The 21,330-nt window shown below is 39.1% G+C and overlaps 1 protein-coding gene across 1 annotated transcript in view; it reads left to right on the plus strand.

Annotated features, from left to right (window-relative positions):
- LOC124154266 (WD repeat-containing protein on Y chromosome) overlaps window positions 1-21,066 on the plus strand; it is a 42,362-nt gene extending 21,296 nt beyond the window's left edge. Inside the window, exons 14-21 of the mRNA XM_046527880.1 lie at window positions 2,192-2,351; window positions 3,477-3,758; window positions 13,834-14,014; window positions 15,525-15,768; window positions 17,560-17,728; window positions 18,914-19,132; window positions 19,391-19,485; window positions 20,818-21,066. Of these exons, the coding sequence (XP_046383836.1) occupies window positions 2,192-2,351; window positions 3,477-3,758; window positions 13,834-14,014; window positions 15,525-15,768; window positions 17,560-17,728; window positions 18,914-19,132; window positions 19,391-19,485; window positions 20,818-20,926 (1,459 nt within the window). The 3' untranslated portion in view covers window positions 20,927-21,066. The remainder of the gene's footprint in view (window positions 1-2,191; window positions 2,352-3,476; window positions 3,759-13,833; window positions 14,015-15,524; window positions 15,769-17,559; window positions 17,729-18,913; window positions 19,133-19,390; window positions 19,486-20,817) is intronic.
- The last annotated feature ends 264 nt before the right edge of the window (window positions 21,067-21,330 follow it).

A 21,330-nucleotide genomic window follows, 5' to 3' on the forward strand; every position in this document is an offset into this window, starting at 1 on the left:
ACTGTTCAAAATGGTGAGTTTTACGTCTTTCTGAGGGATATTTTATCAATCCTTACACTATTCTATTGGTAATATCAATTCAATTAAGTAAAATGGATTAAACTTAAATATTTCTCTGAGCTCTGGGGGGTTTTAACCCCCAAAACCCCCCCTCGCTGCGCCACTGCACGTGGTTACTTATGTAGTGTAACCGGAAGTTAAGTTTGACCCACTGGTGGGATGAACCTCATGTCGCTGCTGGGTCATACTCGCCTCGTCAGTGTGCTTGTACCACTAGATTAAACGAAACTGTAGCTAACTGGATATGTACGTGACTTTCTGAGTGATTTTAAGCAAAAAGTACTTCTAGACAGAATTAGCTCTGATGTAGTTAAAGTGACATCAGGTGCAGTGGTGCAGTGAGGGGGGGTTTTTGGGGGACAAAAGAGCTAAGAGAAATTTTTAAGTTTAATCCATTTTACTTATGCAATTGGATTGATATTACTAATAGAATAGTGTAAGGTTTAATAAATTATCCCTCAGAAAGCCATAAAACTCACCATTTTGAACCATTTATCTTAAAATTCCGAAATTTATTAATCTCGCACCTACCGCTTATCCTGGTGGGTATTCCGTACCCCCACACACCCCGGTATTAGTTGCGCCTAAACCCCCCCCCAGCCTTTATTCCCTCCAGCCTCAGATGGTGGCTGCACAATGTTCTACCCATTCCCATCGGCAAAAGGCCCCTAAGAGTGGTATCACCTCCGGGCAGCGGCTGCAAGATGAGCCTATGGGTGACTCACCAGTGGATCATGCTGCACAGGATGGAGTGTACTCGTGACCCACTGTTTGGCACCTCCACAGTCTGAATCCGGGAAGGGAAACTCATCTCCACAGGGAACGTGCTGAAACAGTCCACCCTCTAAGTGTTAACGATTCAAATCTCTTTTTGATTTGTAATGGAGTACATGCATGGATAGAGTTCTGGGGGGGCCAATTTATGAGATGCTTCATCTAGATCCGAGTTCCTCTTGCTCTGAAATGACGAGTCTAGCTCATCATGAACATCTGATTCCAAATCCTGCAATAACAAGTGTACCTCGTCACAGTGGCGGCTGGTGGTAATTTATCTAGGGTGTGCATTAGAGCAGATATAGGATGATTTAATTATATTATGTTAATGCTAATCCATGAGCATCATATTTCGTCGTAATAGAATACATCGCAAGCAAAACATATAACTGGCATATTCTAACCTTAAAATTGCATGAACAGAAATAATATTAGCATGAATGAAAATAATTATTCTAAACACGCCTTTACAAGTGACGGTAGGCGAAATTCATTCTCCTTTCCTTACACCCTATGAGGAAGTAGTGTAGAAAACGGCCATACAGATGACTCTGTAGACGGACTAGGATCCTGGGCGCAGGTAGTGTACGTGGCGGCTACACCACTACACTACCTGCGAGTCACTCACCAAAAACATGCGCCTGCGCACTCGCATCGTTTTGAGTCTGCTCCCATCACCCATTTGAACTGCATATACCCCCCCGCATACTTCGTCCCGCCAGAGCACCCTCAAGCGATCGCATAGACCGAAAATGCGCCCGGTCAATGCCTTTGGCCCGGCGTGATGCCACTAGATCGCACACTTGTAGAGCGGTGAATTCGAAAAGGAGATAGCTGTAGCGTTCATGTTTCTAGCATATGCAGACAGGATTTTTATCCTTCTCGTTGCAAAGGAATAGTTTTCTTTTATAATTCATTTATCTTTGGGTGTGCACTTGCTAACATGCGTAAACGCACGCGCCGCCACTGCCTCGTCATCAGATTTACATAAAATTAGCACTATTTGGGGGAACAATATACGTAAATATTTTGTAAGTTAGTTAACATCCATAATGACATCAAGAAATCATATTTCATGAAATATGATGCATTGGATGTTATAAAATGATGTTATATGAGTAGTGATAGCTCTGCTCTCAATGTCTATTAATCACTTTTATTTCACTGTTCTAGGTATGTTGATTACAAACTACAAAATATCATTTCATTACCTACAATTCCATTTGAAAAGCACCGCAGAAAAAATAAAGAGCATAGAAGGACAACATTCAGAAAATAAATTGAAGTGTAAGGGTTTTAAACTGATAAGTATAAGAAAAGAAATCCATAATAAAAATTACTACCTTATTCTACCTAGAATGAAATTGGAATTTAAGAAAAAGAGGCCGGCAGGAGGTGAATTTCTGGAGAACCCATATGCAAGTGACACCAGGCTCTCCTTGGTAAAAAGTCATAAAGGCACTGGCACACCCTCAAAAAAGACAGTATCTATAAAGACATCCATGAATACTTCGATGGTAAATATTCTCACGATTAGTAAAAACAGTGCATGCCAATGGGCATTTTTGCCCCTAGCAGCAGTTGATATCCATTGGATATCTAAATAAGGCTGATATATCCAAAACACGTTGCTATTGCTCTATGGATATTTTGATAACATTACTGAGATATGCTATTTGTAACATCCACAATGAGTTGTAAATATCGCATAGATATCCAAGTCATAATATCTGTGGTATTAAAAAATTGTTATTCCGAACAGTATCTATGGGTAGCGTGTATGTTCTGTTTAGAATTGAAGAGTGCAAATGCTTTGTTTGTGTAGAATTTCAAATCCTGCCACGTGAACGATGGTGAAATATTCATGAATTGCCATGAGAAAAAAATTGCCCTAACCAGGAATCAAACCACGGACCTTTGGCTTTCTGTGCCACCGCGCAGAACACTACACTTGCAGGTGCCATATGTGCAATACATATTCGCTTTGCACGGCTTTAGTGCAGTTTTGAGGCTCTCAATCAGTTGTGACTTCTTTGAAGTGCTTTCTCCCTTGCAATGCCATCCTTGATGGACCCCTGGGCCCATCATCTAGTACCATGAGCCTCAGTACAATTGCCATAGAAATTAAGGAACCTGGATAGCGTAGTGGTCTGTGCAGTGGCCAGGAAAGCCAAAGGTCCAGATTCCCGGTCTTCACCAATCAAAGGTTTGATTCCCGGTCTAGGGGAATTTTTTTGCTTTGTTTGTGTCTGGGGAATGCCAAAAACCATAATAAGCACACCCATTATCAACTCATTAATATTGTGAAGACATGTAAGAGATAGTGTGATATAGATCAGCTTGTCCAATGTTGGACATTGCTGTAATGTTGCTTCGTGGGTCTTTTGGATATTTGGCAGATATCTATACAATGTTAATTGGATTGCATTGGATAAATTGGATGTCATATGTTAACGGCAACAATTTTGTCTGGATGTTGTTAGAATATTAGTTGCTGCTTGAAGTGTAGCGGAAACTTTAAAAATAAGGACCACCCTGATTTACATACATTAATATTTATGCAAATTATTTATTCCAAGTAGGAGCTTATTTTGGAATATTTAGTAGAAAAATGATTGAAATGAAGCTTATGGATTTTACAGGCTCCAACTTCTTTGGGAACAGTGAAGTCAGAATCAATTGTTTCCTCAAAATCAATTTCATCAGATGCTTCCACATCTTCACCTCCCAAAGCTTCGGAGCTTAAATTACTATCCTTTTCATCACAGAAGTTGAAGAGAATGTCTTCCATGCCAATTGATTTACCACCAGAGCAAGCTTCTATCAAGCCTGTGGTCATTTACAATCTTCTTTTTCTTAATGCACGCCAATGCCTTCCTGATGTTGGCACTCTTTTGGTATCTGTGGAAGGTGGTAACATACAGGTTTGTCTTTCCTTCACTATGCAATATGACTGATACAGGTGATTTTTGGTAGTAAGTATAGCCAAAATGCTGGAGAGAGTCCATTTGTACTTCAAGAAAGCACCACTTTTGAATTTATTGCTAATTTTAAGATGGAGTATGAAATAAGTGAAAATATGTGAAGTATGAATACATGTGTTGGAATTTGAAACTTCACTTACCAACATTCATTGCTTGAGAAAATACTTTTCAATGTTGATAATCTGTCATTGGAACAAATCTTTTGTTGGGTTATCACTTATTGGGAGAAGGCACTGAGAATCTTGCTTGTGCGTCAATGATAACATTTTTTAGTATTCCTTTACAATTGCTCTCACCCGTAAACAATTACTCTCATTTGGACACCTTTCATTTCTCAGTGTCTCTATGGTATCTTTTGACAGTGATTGGCATTGATTTATATATGTATATCCCTCATTGAATATTCTGGAAGAGGGTTCTCGAAACTTCCCCTGTCCTCTCGATGGTTCTGGCAAGGGAAGAGCAAGGATGCCGCATCAAGACAGAGTGCCGGTTGAATGGTACCACAACTTCATTGACAATTTCTACGAACACTCTTCTACTCCACCTCATCTATGTCCCCTTCCCCTTCTCAAAATAGCTTGTAGGTTTTACAATGTAGGTAATAGGTTCCATTCAGTAGCGAATAAAAAAAATAAACTCAAGGGGGGGGGGCGCAAAACATATCTTGAGTTACCTTTACTTTCATCCTAATAAAAAATAATCAAGTCCATGCATAGAGTTTAAGAAAATTTTAGTTAAATTTATTACTTGCGTATACAAGACAATGCCAACTTATGATATAAAAAGTTATAATTGCAATTCTGCAATGTTTGGCAATAAGGGCAGGCCCGCAAGGGGGGGGCGCACAGCCCCTATCTGTATCCACCACTGGTTCCATTGTTGCGGAGAAAGAGTTTGAAACAGAAACCAAAGAAAACATTTCTAAGACAGTGATCATGAATGGATTGAGCATCTTGTTTCTAACATGAGTGGGCAATGAGGGAATGTCATTAGTAGCATAAGCACAATACAGTGCAACCTCGATATAACGACACCCCACGGTGCACGAATAAACACTCGCTATAGCGAATTGTCGCTTTACCGGAGGTGGAGCAAATAATAGCCAATATACCTGTTGCGAACAGATATACAGGAACAGGAGTGGTACGGCGACAGATAAACATCTATCCGATAAACGTAAGCGTAAATCCAGACGAAAGGCGATGTTTTTTTGCATCACTAAATTTCCTTACTCAAATAACGACCAACTATTCAAACAATTTATGAGCGCCGCACTGAATAAAAATCATGCAAAGCATTGTTTCGTCAATCATTACATTTATCGAACGACAGTTTACCACATAAATTTGAGACTGAGCACTCCATTAGCTTCATTTCTAACAGATCGCTAGCAATTACAGAGGTTAAGGAGTCTTGATGAAATTCTTCCGGCGGTGAAACCCTCGCTATAGCGAGAGCCAACAACAAAAGGGTCTCGTAAAAACGAATTTTTTAACACGCTTATTATAGGGTCAATTGACGGTGCATCGGCTATCTCTCGTAATAGCGGGGTTGTCGCTATAGCCCGTACTCGCTTTAACGAGGTTCCACTGTATGAAACTTTGTGGAAAATGTGGCTCTCAACCAGTTGTGGCTTCCTTGAAGTGCTTTCTTCCTTGCATTGCCATCCTTGATGGACCCCAGGGCCCATCATCTAGTACCATGAGCCTCGGTACAATTGCCATAGAAATTAAGGAACCTGGATAGCATTGTGGTCTGTGCAGTGGCCCGGAAAGCCAAAGGTCTGTGGTTTGATTCGTGGTCCAGGGGAATTTTTTTACTTTGTTTGTGGCTGGTGATTACCAAAAACCGGAAATTAGTACATCCAGCATCAACTCATTAGATTTTGTGAAGATATTATGTAAGGGTCAACTCCAAAAAACTTAAATTTTCTACAGGCAAAATTTAAAAAACTAATTTTTGTTTATTGAGAACCAAAATTGTGTAATTACAGTTTGTCAATCAAATAATTTAATGATGTAAGCAGCAGAGATTGTTTTTAATATTTACAATTTTTTTTATTTTTACTTTTGTGCTGTCTACAGACACGATATGTATGTCCATGGGCATAGCAGAAGAGGAATATTGTGTTTACTCATGAGAATTTTTTTTAAATTTGTCATTGCAGTGGTCCTTTCCGTTGGGCTACAACCTTGTCGCAGTGGAAAGGCTTGCGCGTTCCTATGACCCCTAGAGCTGCACTGGCGGGATTAATTCTAAATTATTCCCGGTAGGGCCACCCATGCCAGATAGGTCGAAGGGTAGGAGCCAGACGAAAGGTAGTCCACGTGATGGTGTCACGTGAAAAACACTGTTGGAATGGAAGTGGGAAACCCTACCAACTATTTCTTCCCTGAACACATGGAGTACAACCAAATGAGCCTCGGAATCTCATCGTCCGGGACCCGTCCGCAAAGGGCGGGTGTCGGGCACGGCAGCGAGGTCGGAAAGGTCCTCGGGGTCGTCAACACGCGAAATCCTTGCAGAGACTTATCATCATCACCATCAGTGGCAGCAGCAATGAAGAAAGAAGAAAAGAAAGCCAAGAAGAAGATGGAGAAGAAGAATTCGGCTGTAAATGTAGGGACGTGGAATGTGAGGACTATGATGAGGGCGGGGAAATTAGAAAATATCAAAAGGGAAATGGATAAAGGGAGGATAGATATCTTAGGATTATGCGAGGTGAGGTGGAGGGAGGGGGGAGACTATTGGAGTGATGGGTATAGGGTTATATATAGTGGAGGGGAAGAAAGCCAGCGAGGGGTAGCTTTAGTATTAAACGGGAAGATGGGTAAGCGTGTGGTAGGTAAAGACCAGGTAAGCGATAGGATTCTGGTGGTAGAAATTGAGACACGGCCCACCAACCTTGTGGTGGTCCAAGTTTACATGCCCACTAGCAATCATAGGGAGGAAGAAGTAGATGAGGTGTATGAACAGCTCGAGGAAATAATTAGAGACACACCGGGTACGAAAAATCTGGTAGTAATGGGGGACTGGAACGCCTCAGTCGGGGAAGGCAGGGATGGAAACGAAATAGGAGATTTTGGTCTAGGAAAACGGAACGACAGGGGAGAGAAAGCAGCCGAATTTTGTAGGAGAAACAAATTACTCATCACAAACACGTGGTTCAATCATCATAAAGGGAGAAGGTACACATGGAAAAGTCCAGGGGAGGTAGGGAGGTATCAAATAGACTACATTATGGTAAGACAGAGGCTTAGGAATAGTGTGAAAAACTCGCGCAGCTTCCCTGCAGCGGATGCAGATTCGGACCACAATCTAGTGCTCATGAAATGCAACGTAAGATTCAAAAGACTTATAAGAGTTAGGAAGACGAAGAAATGGAACATAGAAGCCCTGAAGGGGAGTATGAGGAGAGAATATCAGGAACTAGTGGACATTAGTATACGGGAGATTGAAAGTACTAAGACGGTAGAAGAAAAATGGGATAATATTAAAACGGGAATAGTCAAAGCGGCGGAGAAGTCAATTGGTTACGCTGACAGTAGAAGGATAAAGAAGCCGTGGATAACGGAGGCAATGGTAAAAGAAATGGAGGAGAGGAGGAAGTGGAAGAACATGGACACAGAACAGGGCAAAAGAATGTATAGGGAATTGAATAATCGATTACGACGGGAAACTAAGTGGGCAAGGGAGGCTTGGTGGAAAAGACAGTGCGAGGAAATGGAAAAGTTCCATAAGGTTGGAGAAGTAGGTGCGTTGTATGCCAAAGTTAAGTCGCTCTCGGGCGGCAAAAGAGGACAAGCCATGTCTAAAATTAAGGCTAAAGATGGGAGGATGCTAACCGAGCGAGAGGAGGTACAGGGTAGGTGGAAGGAATACGTGGAGGACCTGTATGACGGAACGAACAGACCGGAGAGATTGACTCAAGAGGAGGAAAGTACAGTGGAGGAGGATAATCTTGGGCCGGAGATATTAGATTCGGAAATAGAGAGAGCACTTCGTGATATGAAGGCTAGGAAAGCAGTAGGCGTGGATAATATCCCGTGAGCTTCTAAAGAATCTAGGGAAGGAAGGTAAGAAAAGGTTTTTCGAACTAGTGCGCAGGATCTATGAGGAGGGATGTTGGCCGGAGGATTTCGTGAAGACGGTTTTAATTCCGCTTCCGAAAAAGAAGAAAGCTGTGGAATGTGGAGATTATAGGACTATCAGCCTAATATCGCATGCGGCGAAAGTGGTGCTGAGGATATTGAACAGACGAATGGAGGCGAGGGCAAACGAGTATTTGGGCGAAGATCAGTTTGGTTTCAGAAGAGGTAAGTCAACTCGTGATGCAATAGCAATAATGAGGTCCCTCGTGGAGAGGAACCTAGAATATGACCAGGACGTATATGCGTGTTTCGTGGATTTTGAAAAAGCGTTTGATAGGGTGAACTGGGTAAAGTTAATGGATATTCTCAAGAGAATAGGTGTAGATTGGAGGGATAGACGACTGATTCGTAATCTGCACATGGCCCAGACTGCGCAAGTGAGGATAGTGGACGGAGAATCAGGGTGGGCAAGCATTGGCCGAGGTGTGAGGCAAGGCTGTCCGCTATCGCCGCTGCTCTTTAACGTGTACACTGAAGAGATGGTAAGGGAAGCGTGGGATGAGTTAGAAGCTGGGATAAAAGTGGGAGGAATGATGTTCGAATCAGTGAGATTCGCGGATGATCAGGCGTTGATCAGCCAGTCAGCGAGGGGGCTTCAGGCTCTAGTGGATGCGTTATACGAACGTTGCGAGGAGTATGGGATGAGGATTAATCACAAGAAAACTAAGGTTATGCGGTTTTGTAAAGCATCACGAGCGAGGAATGTGAGACTCAAGATAAAGGTGGGTGGTGAAAAACTTGAGCAGGTTGAGCAATTCAACTATTTAGGCAGTACGTTAGAGGAAAACGGATACAGTAGTAAGGACATCAGGAAGAGAATAGCATTAGCGAAGGAGGCGTTCATGAACAGGAAGGAGCTTCTAAGAGGATCGTTATGTAAAAGTTTAAAGAAAAGGCTAGTGAAGAGTTTGATCTGGAGTGTAGCTCTCTACGGTGCGGAAACGTGGACACTGAGGAAAGAAGACGAGAAAAGATTGGAGGCATTTGAGATGTGGGTATGGAGAAGAATGGAGAGGGTGAAATGGACGGAGAGGAAAAGGAACGACGAAGTGCTGGATATGGTTGGCGAGGAGAGGCAGCTTTTGGATGAGATACGCAGGAGACAGAAGGTATGGATGGAGTTAGTGCTTAGCGGGGAGGGGATGTTGAAAATGGTGTTGGAGGGTAGAATGTTGGGGAAATGAGGGAGGGGAAGGAAAAGAATAGGATTTTTAGATAGATTGAAAGAGCGTAGGCCTTACAGTGAATTGAAGAAGACAGTGCTGGAAGGAAAGGGAGGCTCCCAGATCACTTCTTGAATACTTCATGGAAACCTACCTTAACCGGTAGAATACTTTAATAATAATAATAATTGCAGTGGTGCAGCGAGGGAGGGTGTTTTGGGGGATAAAACCCCCCCCCCCAGAGCTCATGGAAATTTTAAGTTTAATCCATTTTACTTAATTGGATTGATTATACTAATAGAATAGTGTAAGGATTAATAAAATATCCCTCTGAAACCCGTAAAACTCACCATTTTGAACCATTTATCTTAAAATTCCGCAATTTATTAATCTCGCACCTATGCCGCTTATCCTGGTGGGTATACCATACCCCCACACACCCCGGTATCATTTGCACCTAAAGACCCCCCAGCCTTAATTCTTAGCTGCGCCCCTGTGTCATTGGACATTCTATAACTAGTCTTAGTGTTGGTATCATCATGCCCGTTACCATCTGTCATGTCCATGGAGTGCAGATCTCACGAACATGATGTCCAAGGACATGATGTCTACAGACATGACGATTCCCTCTAAATTAAGTTATAGTTGGGACTTAATATAAGTTAGAGCACTGTCCTTAATACACTGAAATTGCATTTTATAGCTGCCAAAGATATCATCTCAATTGTAATTAGTAAAAGGTTTTACTTTTACTAATTTTCACCTGTCCACGGACATGACTGATGATCATGGCTCTTTCAAAATACTGAACTAGAATTGTTCTTCCAGCATCAAAACATTCACTAAACCAAGTACATATATAATCAAATAACCCAATAAATCTGACAATATCTTTCTCTACATACTGGTTGTTCAGCGTTGCCACCATATCCTATGAATAATAATTCTCCCTTTTTCCTGTGTGGCCACGGACATTGCTTTTTTCATTAGGACAAATGTTTTTTTTATTTTATGATAAATATTATGAAATAAAGCAACCAAAAAAAGACTATTTAGGAATGTTTATATTTTTTTACTTGTTTAATCATAGATTTTATAATAAATTATTTAGTAAAGGTTGTTAATACCATAAACACCTCTTCGAAAATCTATGTGGGACTGTCCATGGACATGATGAATCATAGTCTGTGGACATTAAATTTGGGGAACATAATTTATTTTCTTTGGTAATTTGTCACTAAAATTAGTAAAAGGGTTTACAAAATAATATGCCACTTTAATGTTGATTTACCAGTTTTGGCTTTTTTATGGCAGTCCATGAACAATTTTGTACGATTGTGGGAGAATGACCCATAAGAGATGGAGTAATATGGACCAGCATGTCCACTGTTGGACATCACTGTAACGTTGCTTCGCAGGTCTTTTGTATGTTTGGCAGAATCCATACAACATTAATTTGATTGCATTGGAACAATTGGATGTCATGACGTCATTGGATTGACATCATGACATCCAATTGGACAATGATTGGATGTCATTGGATGTACCATATTGGTGTGCAGCAAGTAATCTGGGCAATCAAACAGAGAGTTGGAAAAGGTGTGTGATTGTATGGTGTTGATGGTACCCACACAAGTTTCGCCTCCTAATGACCAAGTAAAAGATGTCCTTGGCATGGAGAACATCTCTTAAACCCCAACTGCCCCTTTTATATCTTGCCCCACAAGGCTTAAAACAAATGCAGCAGATCCTACTTTACAATGGATTTAACATGCGATCATAGCTGATTGTTTTCAAGAATTTTAAATTGTTAGGATTTTCATGATAAATTTAGACATAATTATTTTTTTTATTATAATTAATGACATTTCAGATGCAATGGTCCTGTAGAATGTACTCTGTTGTTATGATGCACTTTGAAATTATGTACAGTGAAAATGCTAAATAATGAAATGTGAGGGGGATCTGGAGCTTGTGATAATGTGCTCGAGGTATCCTCAAAGAGAATGGCATTTATTTTCACAGCGGACTTTGAATAATTGTAGACATTTCCACTTAACCTTCCGTCAGGCACAATATGCCGCAATATGCCCAAGTAAAAGTTGTTTGCTGCTGAATTCAGGCGCAATGTGTCTGACAGGGGCGCAGCTGTGAATTAAGGCTAGGGGAGTTTCAGGTGCAACTAATACTTAGGAGTGTGGGGTATTGCATATCCTCCTGGGTAAGCGGGATTTGCTGGGGCCCTCCTCCAGAATAATGTTAAGATTAATGGTTCAAAATGGCGAGTTTTACGGCTTTCTGGGGGATATTTTATCAATCCTAGCACTATTCTCTAAGTAATCTTAGTCCAATTAAGTAAAATGGATTAAACTTAAATGTATTTCTCTGGGCTCTGGGGAGGGAGGTTTATCCCCAAAAATCCCCCCTTGCTCTGCCACTGGGCACAGATGTTTAAAAACATTATTAAATCTTAGCTATGGCTCAGTGGTACACCTTTTTTTAAATTTTAAAGCACCATTATTAGTGTAAACGAACACTTAAATGATGTCTTATTTGCTATGCATAAACCCCTTCACACACCGTTATATGACCCCGGATCGATCCAGTATGGTGTGATTTAATGTGCTTTTTAGGCTATGAAGTATCATTGTATGTAATGTATTTTAGCATGTAAATTCTATAAGATCAGTGTTTTTTATTTTGTTGACTTATTTAGCTAATAATGCTTTTCTTTTGCTTTACTGTGCCATTATTTTTTTTTAACTATGATAAATGTTCCACCACTGATCTGTCAGCATAAATGCAAAAAGCAAAAGGCTGCATAGAGTATGTCAAAACAAAGAGCTACTACAGGTATAAACAGCAAGAGTCTATGCCGCTTAACCCTTTAGCTGCGGGAGCGTCAAAATTTTTCTGCCACTGTGTGCGGGAAATGAGCGGGGAAGATATTTTTCCGTCGACCCCGGGCGTGTGTCTAGCAGGTAGTGGACCCTCATAATCCGGGACTACCCACCCTACCCCCTGACGACAGACCATGAATACAATTGAGCCCTTTCTAAGAATCATAATTGGAATTAAAATATTTGAACGTTACTTTTTCTAAATTAAATGTAAATGAATTTTTTTCCTCAAATTTGGCCAGCATGACATTTTTATGAGCGATTTGATATCAAACAGTAAAAAAATCCATTGATTTTTAACCATATTCCTCAATATTTCAACCATACTTCAGCCGATTTGAACTTTGGGGAGCATTCGGAACGTATGTTTGGATGCGGTAGGTAAAGGTAATGGATAATAAAGGTTATAATAGGCATTCTCATGAAGGTGGTCCGATATTACACCAGATGAGGAGCTATCGAACTGGAAAATATGAGGAGTAAAATCATCAGTCCTGGACCAAGAAGATGATGCGGATTCAATGTCTTCAGCCAAATTGAATGGACCACCATCGCCGGATTCATTTGCATCATCCTCATCCGTCTCAGTATCCCTGATAGACACAGACACATCGGAAAAATTTTCGTCCTCACTGTCACAATCAGAGTCGAATAGAATATTGAGAACATCATTCTCGAGAGAAACCTTTCTCCTTTTTGGCCGAGATGGCAAATTTTCACTATCCATAGTGAAAATAAATGAAGAGATTCACAAAATGTAGTCACTCGAGTAGGTACTTGATTAGGAGCAAACGTACACCACCGAAACTCTGGAAAAACTGAGCAAAGATCAATAGAGCATGTGGAAAAGACAGGATATTCGAAGGGAAACCCATTCAGTGGGAAATCCAGAACGAGATTATAATACTCAAAGGAAAGAAATGTCCTTGGTAATTACGCAGGTGCGACAAACCCACCACCGAAAGTATAAGAAAGAATAACCAATGCTTTCAAATAAGTTTCCCCGGCTAATGGACAATGACAAGATTAAAAAATTCCTAGGAAATGTAAGGATTCATTGGAATTGTTTTCTTCGTGAATGTGCCGCGGAGAGCAGAGAGACCTCTCTCTCGAAGAAGGGATAATCTGGGTAGCGCTCCCCGTGGTGAGGGTATCCAGTCCTCGAAAGACGCCTTTGTGCTCTCTGCCACTAGGTTGGGCCGAGTTCAAGCAACCGCGGAAAGGATGGCAATAAAATCCTGAGGAAAGTCTGCCAGTGGTAAGAAAATCTGGTCAAACGTAGAAAAACGTTTTTCCCGCACTCACCATGCAGAACGTTTAAAAACGTTCCCGCAGCCTAAGGGTTAATGGCATGGAGAAATGAAAAAAACTCTTGCGCTGTGCATGTTAGATCCATTGCTCCCGACGGAAGGTTAAAAAGGGCATATTTTTCACAATACATATGCATATATAAGCTTTATTTTAAGAAATAACATAAAAATTTTTGAAAATAAATATTTGCTATTCTCTTTGTGGATTGCATAAAATGAACGAAACATATCTGAAGCACAATCTGCACAAGTTTTAGATCCCTTCCATCACGGCACATCACATTATTCAGCATTTTCATGATAACTGCAAAGTGCATCTACAAAATGTTTGCGTTGTTATAGAGCAGTAATTATAAAGTGTTGCTCCATATTTTTATAGGACAAAAAGTGCTTCAAATTGTCTCCCCTACCACCTCCTGAAGTATTGCAGATTTCTCTTGAAACACTCAGTATTATGCACTTATTTTAATACACTATGTTGTCATTAGGTCTGGTGCCATTGCCTTACTCAAGGCATTAAAGTCAAAGATGAGAAGAATAAACAGGATAAGGACAAGAAAGAAAATGTTTCTGACTATGGATTTCTTGGCTCTTTTTTGGCAGTTCACTCAGCTGGTGATTACGTTGTAACCATGAACACTGATGAAGATAATGAATTTCTTTTTACAGGTGCGTCTTACATTTCCACCTTTATAGTTACATATCAAGGAGAGGTCATTTCTGCTATTTTATTGGTTATAAATCCAGGTTTGGTTCCTTTCATCAGTTCTTGGTCCCAGGTCTCAAGCAAGAGTTTTGTTTTCATGGGATGATTTTCAAGTGGGTTGTTCCACCTAAGATTGACTCTTGGACCAAATTTCAGACAGCAAATCGATACTATTTGATTTCAAAACAAAAACCCCTCAGTTTTTTGGTAATACCTGCAACAGATTACAAGATATTGCATTACATATATGATTTTATATTTTCTTTGTGGATCGACGTATTTATGAAGTTTTCTTGGCTTTCACACCAGGTGATTGGGCTTGATATTAATGCCAAAATTTCAGTGGCTATGCTTGCCACTATCTTCAGGGCACAAGATGACATTTTTCAACGGATTTTTCAGCAACTAACTTAAGGGTTAATAAATGTCATATTGTGCCTCCAGGACGCAGAGGCAGATTTAGCCACTGAAGCATTGGCATTGATAGGCCCAATTACCTGCTATGAAAATAAAGTAAACTTCATTTTAAAAAATTTATCGCAATGCAGTAAAACTGAAATTTTATGAAAGCTTCTTCACATAGGAGATAATTTATTAGGAATAAAAGGTAGTATATTTTTCCATAAATATTGAATACAGAAAGATAAATAATGGATTATTTTATGAACTTTTGACAATTTAATGAGGTTAATAACAAAATGAGTAATGATATTGAAGAACTGGACTGAAACAGAAAAAGAGTTAACTATGGCCGTACCCAGCAAGGGGCAGAAGGGGGCAGCTGCCCCTCCTAGAAGCAAAAATCGCAAATGTCTTTGAGGAAAATAATATTTTTTCAAGCAAATAAGTTTAAAAACTAATAGAGAACTGTTACAGTTTCCTTAAAATGTTGGTTTCATTCACCTTTTCCATGCTGAAATCTTACCTACAACTTGAACAACCATGGCTTGCCCCCCTCCCCCCTAGTTTTGATCTTGGGTACGCCCTTGCACTTAACAGTACCTACATATGTATATCTGCATAAAAATTCGAAAAGTGTATACGTGACAAGAGCCCCCAAATATTTTGAGGATTCAGTAAGAGAAAAAAAGCCACTTACTCGAATATGGTCACCTGGAACATGGAATATAGCTTTTCTTCAAAATATTTTGGCAAAAAAAGGGAGTATCTATGTTCAAAAATGGAGTGATTATGCATGCATTTTAAGGATTTCTAACTATTTATGAGAATTATGGGATTATTTTTCCTAAAGTTTTATTATTCTATATGTCTAAAATAGATATGTATAACCCGGAGTAGGATCCATAAAACATTTATGTCATTGGAGTATCCCTGTTAACACAGATTATATGTATATGATATATATGTATGAAATCACCTCATGTTTAGTAATATTTATGACACCCCATTTCATGTACTTTGAGAATATAAAAAAGGTTGAGTAGGTAATTAAATTTTGTATCTTATTTTCAGGAGATTCTGCAGGTTATTTGAAAGTTTGGCTTCTAAAAAATTATTTTTCTGCAAGCCCTTCACCTAAAATTGTGATGCCAAAATATAGGATATTGTTTCCTTTCTTGCTCAAGGATAGGTTGAATGGCAGAGCAAAACGTGCCATCAAAGGGCAAGAGTTACCCTTACTTTTGTCAAGTTATCAAGCTCACTTGAGGGCTATCACTCATGTTGAGTACATCAGAGAGGCAAAAATAGTGGTAACGTATGTATAAAATTTTTTCACATATATGCATTGTATTCCTTAACGGTGGAAATGGGCATAGTAATTTTTCATACTTCAAAAAATTCATTATGAGGGTTTGCCATGACTTTCATTTGAAAAATTTGGCATTTTGTGACTTTTCACCTCTTGTGGAGATCTCTATGTTGACAGAGCTAAGTATATGGCATTTCCAATTTATTTACATATATATTTTCTAACCACTAAAAGCAGCACTATACACATTGGCCTTTCATATCACGGGTCATTAAACAAGCTAACAATATACATTCATGAACAATCATTATTTTTCATACAATACATATTATGATTTTGGAGAGAGGCAAGGCTGTCCTCTATAGCCACCGCTCTTTAACGTTTACACTGAAGAGATGGTAAGGGAAGTGTGGGATGAGTTAGAAGCTGGAGTAAAAGTGGGAGGAATGATGTTCAAATCAGTGAGATTCGCAGATGATCAGGTGTTGATTAGCCAGTCAGCGAGGGGGCTTCAGGCTCTAGTGGATGCATTATATGAGATTTGTTAGGAGTATGGGATGAGGATTAATCACAAGAAGACCAAGGTAATGTAGTTTTGTAAAGCATCACGAGCGAGGAATATAAGACTTAAGATTAAGGTGGGTGGGAGGTGAAACACTTGAGCAGGTGGAGCAGTTCAACTATTTAGGCAGTACATTAGAGGAGAATGCATACAGTGTTAAGGACATCAGGAAGAGAATTGCATTAGCAAAGGAGGCGCTCATGAACAGGAATGAGCTTCTGCAGAAGTTCGCTATGTAAGAATTTAAAAAAAAGGTAAGTGAAGAGTCTGATCTGGAGTGTAGTGCTTTATGGTGCAGAAGCATGGACACTTAGGAAGGAGGACAAGAAAAGATTGGAGGCATTTGAGATGTGAGTGTGGCGAAGAATGGAGAAGGTGAAGTGGACGGAGAGGAGGAGGAACGACAAAGTGCTGGACATGGTGGGTGAGGAGAGGCAGCTTTTAGATGAGATGCGGAGGAGACAGAAGGTATGGATGAAGGGAGCACTTAGTGGGGATGGTATGTTGAAAACAGTGTTAGAGGGTAGAATGTTAGGTAAGCGAGGGAGAGGAAGGAAAAGAGTAAGATTTTTAGATATAATGAAAGGGAGTAGGCCTTATTGTGAATTGAAGAGGGAAGTGGTTGATGGGGAGGGAGGATCCCAGAATTCTTCTCAAGTACTCCATGGAAACCTACCTTAATCGGTAGAATACTTTAATAATAATAATAATTATGATTTTGGTGTATAATAAGAATGACGAAAATAATTATCTTGACAAACATATATGTGCTATGTGGTACCTCAATTGGCCTGTGGTGGTGTATGTTAGTACATACACCCACGCTAACCAGTATGAGATGCATAAAAATTTAGCTCAATGCTATGAAAGATTTGACTACCTCTACTCAACCTAGCATTTAAAGTTCTTTATTATCCATGAAATAATGCATTTTTATGCATATCCATTTTGCAGAATATCTCTATTGTTTCATTGATTCTATCAGGCCTGAAAACATATCAATTGCTCTTTTAAGATGATGTTTTCCTAGTCATTCTGAATGATATAATCCAAGTCAAACACATTACCTCAGTGTCTGCAGCTGTGTAACGAGTCAAGGTTATAGCATTGTTGTAGAAATTTTTTATCCACAACTCATCTGCTACAATCAATCAAACATCAGTGTTAAATTGACTGCAACATGCAATTGTAATTTTAAAAAGGCCTGTTGAAATGGCAAATTGCTTGATTTCCAGTTGTAGTTCAGATTTCTCAGTGAGAGTGTGGTCCCTTGGTGGCAGATACATTGGTACCCTAGGCCAGCAACATCCTTGGCCCAATTTTGAACCTGGAAAAGAGGTGGAAGACTTCCCACTGCGGATTCCAAGCGATTTGGTCAAAGTTGCATCATTTACCTCAATGAAGGTGAATATAAACAACTAAATAATTTAAGTATACCAGGCAGTATTTTTTTGGAGAGGTCCGAAACCGGGGGGGGGGGGAAATTTTTGAAAAACAGGGTACTAAGCAGAGGGTTTTAAACTAATTTCTACACTTTTCATGACAGAAAAAACTTCATTTTTCAAAGAAATCTTTTGCAAACCATGATGTTTAATTGAAGCTCAGTGGAGCACTAAATATCCGAAGATCCGTGTGCTAATAATTAGCATCCCCTCTCCTCCTATCTGTTCCTTCCTTCCCTTCCCCCAACAGCTGAGTCGACAATATTGTTAAGTTAAACCCACACCTAAGTTTTTCCTGCAACAAGTTATCTAACAACACTGTTTACTGTGTCACGGTTAGTCACTGGAATTACTGCTCGGCACTGATGCGTACCGGGCACGTGAGCTTATATTTATGCTTTTTCGTGGTCATGTTAAATTTCTTTCAGCACTTTATTGATTCAGAATACCTAATTCTTCAGGAGAGAAAGCGCATCAATATAGATATTTTGGAAAATTTCAGGATTGATAAATGTGAAGCGAAGAAAGAGGCCGCGATTACTTTAACGGCAAAGTGAGGTGCGATATTATGCGAATTCAATGTGTAAGAGAAAAAACAAGGCAATTGACCTTGGAATCATAAAGAGATACATCGAATGAATGCCAGCAGCATTAAGTAATGAAGGCTTAAGCTTTAATAGATTATGACTCATAAGATGTGATTTTTTTGCTGATTCACCCAAAAATGCAAAATTTTGTTTTTATTTACTGATTTCGCATTATTTCTTGCTATTTTGCATTATTTTGCGTTATCGGGTCTCGCAATTTTCACGGATCTCTACTAATACATAATAATTTACAAAATTCATGTGGCATTGGTTTTGAAATACTTAAAAATATTATAAATAGTTAATTTTGTTAATAAATAGTAAATATGAAGCAAATATTAAACAGTGGACAAACCTTATGTTCTCTAAATGAATATCATAATTCTTGTGATATATCCTACCCTAAATTCTTGAGAATCCAATTTTGAAATAACTTGTCACATGCTCTTAAAAAATCGAACAAGTAATAAATGCTTCAAATTGAGTATTTTCTACAAGTGAATAAAATTGAAATCAAATTTAGAAAAAATCACATTTCCGCTTTTATTATGTAAATTCAGGTTTTCACTGGAGCACCACCAATCATTGACTGCAGACCAAATGGAAAAGCTGAGGATGAAATCATTAAGCAAGATGATGAAATAACCCGCCGCGATATTGATGAAAGAGCATATGGCCGAAGGCTGGACAAAGATAATATACTGGGGACTCACTTTGAGCTACCAAAACGAAGTGGAAAGTTACATCCACCCCCAAAAATAGATCGATCATACGGCTTTGTAAGAATACACTACTTTCTACCAAGCAAAAAAATAATTAATAGTTATTAAATATTTTTATCTATCTGCACCCTCATCTGTGGCTCATTATTTTTCTTGTGCTAGTTTACACTTAACTGTAGTGGCAAAACTGCATAGCAGTAATTCTGATGTGAACATTTTCAGCCAGTTAAAACATTGTTTGACAACATAGTATTTAATTTGTATTTGCAAGCAAATACATTAGCATCAGATATTCATGATTTACCTATATTTCAGTTGGTACCAGCATATGAACATATAGATTGTCCGCCTCCAACATTCTTCGAAGAACTTACCACCCCAGAAACCGTACTGAGGGTTCAAAAGCAGAGGTAACTGTTTAAATTGTTTTGAATAATTCATACAGTGTATGGAAATTTTTAGTGAACTGCTCTACACAAGCTTGTCATTAGTAAAAGTCAAACATTAGGCATCTTATTAATTAACACTAAATATTAGTGATTAAAATCAACTGATTTCGGCATTACTTGGTGGAACAATGAAATGTTCATGGTGAAACAAAACCCAGTACTGTTCCACAAACTTTTTTATTTGCTGTCAACTAGTTTCAACGTCTATACCGTCATTATCAAGACAAAAATGTTTGTTGGATTTGGATTTGTTTCGCCATGAACATTAGGTGATTAATTAAACTCTAGTCAAATGGAGCCTACGCCTTTTAGCTGGAGTCAGTTAATGGCAGACTTTAGCCAAACTAAATTCAATGGACAACAGAATGAGTACTACAAATTTTTGAAAAAGTCTAACTGATGCTCCCTTGTAAAATTTTTGCTAGGAAAGTCCATAATGACATACAAGGGTAAACATAAAAGTAAGGTCTCCTATGTCATTGCGTCACCACATGAAGCTCTAGGCGCAATCCGCCAACACCACCATGTTTCTTTGATTCCTCCACTACCACTCTCGAACACCGTGAAACATCTAGGTTTGAAATCCGGTCTGTCATACGATTTTTGGCCAGGAAAAAGGTGGTACCAATTGATCTTAATGGCCAATCCTTTGAGGGATATGGTTAAAAATGCTTGGATGTTAAAAACATTCGTAATTGCTATTAGTTCCTTTTCGGCCGTGCAAACGTCCAATGCCAGGTGAGTACCCAAACAACTCACTGAAGTCCACCAGAGGTGGCGCATGGAATGTGCTGAAGAAGTTTTGTGCCATTTTGAAGAGGAAATGGATGAATTTTTGGCCACTATCACCCAGTGATTTCCACATTTTGCTCACCCTGAAGAAAGAAATACCGAGGAGGAATGAAGTTCATGACGGACGACGAGGTGTAAGAGGAGATCAATGCCATCATAGCAACATGAACGGAAGTTGACAATGGCAATGGGATACAAAAGTTCATCATAAAGCGGATGAGGAAAGCAATTGAGTGCCAGGGTGACTACATCTGAATAAAGCTGAAGCCATGACCTTTCCAACAATGTATCCAGCAACGTAAATAAATATCATATTCAATGATTTAAAAAATTGGAAACCTTACTATTAAGTTTACCCTTGTAGTAAAAAAGATAATTTGTTCTTACTTGATGGATCTAACACTAATTTTTTGAGCTTTTTTATTGTGTAATTTATATTTCCGTATTTAGGACTTAATATTTGATTGGGACTTAATATTAATGGTTGCTGTTGGGTTTCAGAGATGCTGTGAAGGAGGAAAATATTGATGCTCAATTATCCAGTAGAACATTGGTTAAAAATAAGAAGATAAAAAGAAATAGAAAAGTCACAAAACAAGGAAAGGTGTAAGGAGCAATCAAAGCTTGAATTAAAATGGCATGAAAATAGATGAGTCATAATTTCAATGACGATGGCTGTGTGAAGGAAGTTGTAACTACTGTAACATTTGGATGAAAACAGATCATGATAAAAAAATATGGTACTTCAAAGGGAAATTCATTTAAAAAATGCATAGCTGGCAATATATTTGAAAGAATGAAGTTACTCAAATGAGTTCAAACCCTGTCCAGAAAATGAAAAAAATTGGCACAAAATTAGTAAAATGTAATTAAATCTGTAAAATATAGAATATATATTGAGTATTCAGGCATGAACAGTGCTGTAGTTGGGCCGGTACGGCATACCCCCTAAAATCCAAACTCGTTATAAGAGTACCGGTTAAAATACCTTTGCGGCCAGATGTATAATACATG

Source organism: Ischnura elegans, chromosome 2 (genome assembly GCF_921293095.1).
Source record: "Ischnura elegans chromosome 2, ioIscEleg1.1, whole genome shotgun sequence".
Classification (NCBI taxonomy): Eukaryota; Metazoa; Arthropoda; class Insecta; order Odonata; family Coenagrionidae; genus Ischnura; species Ischnura elegans.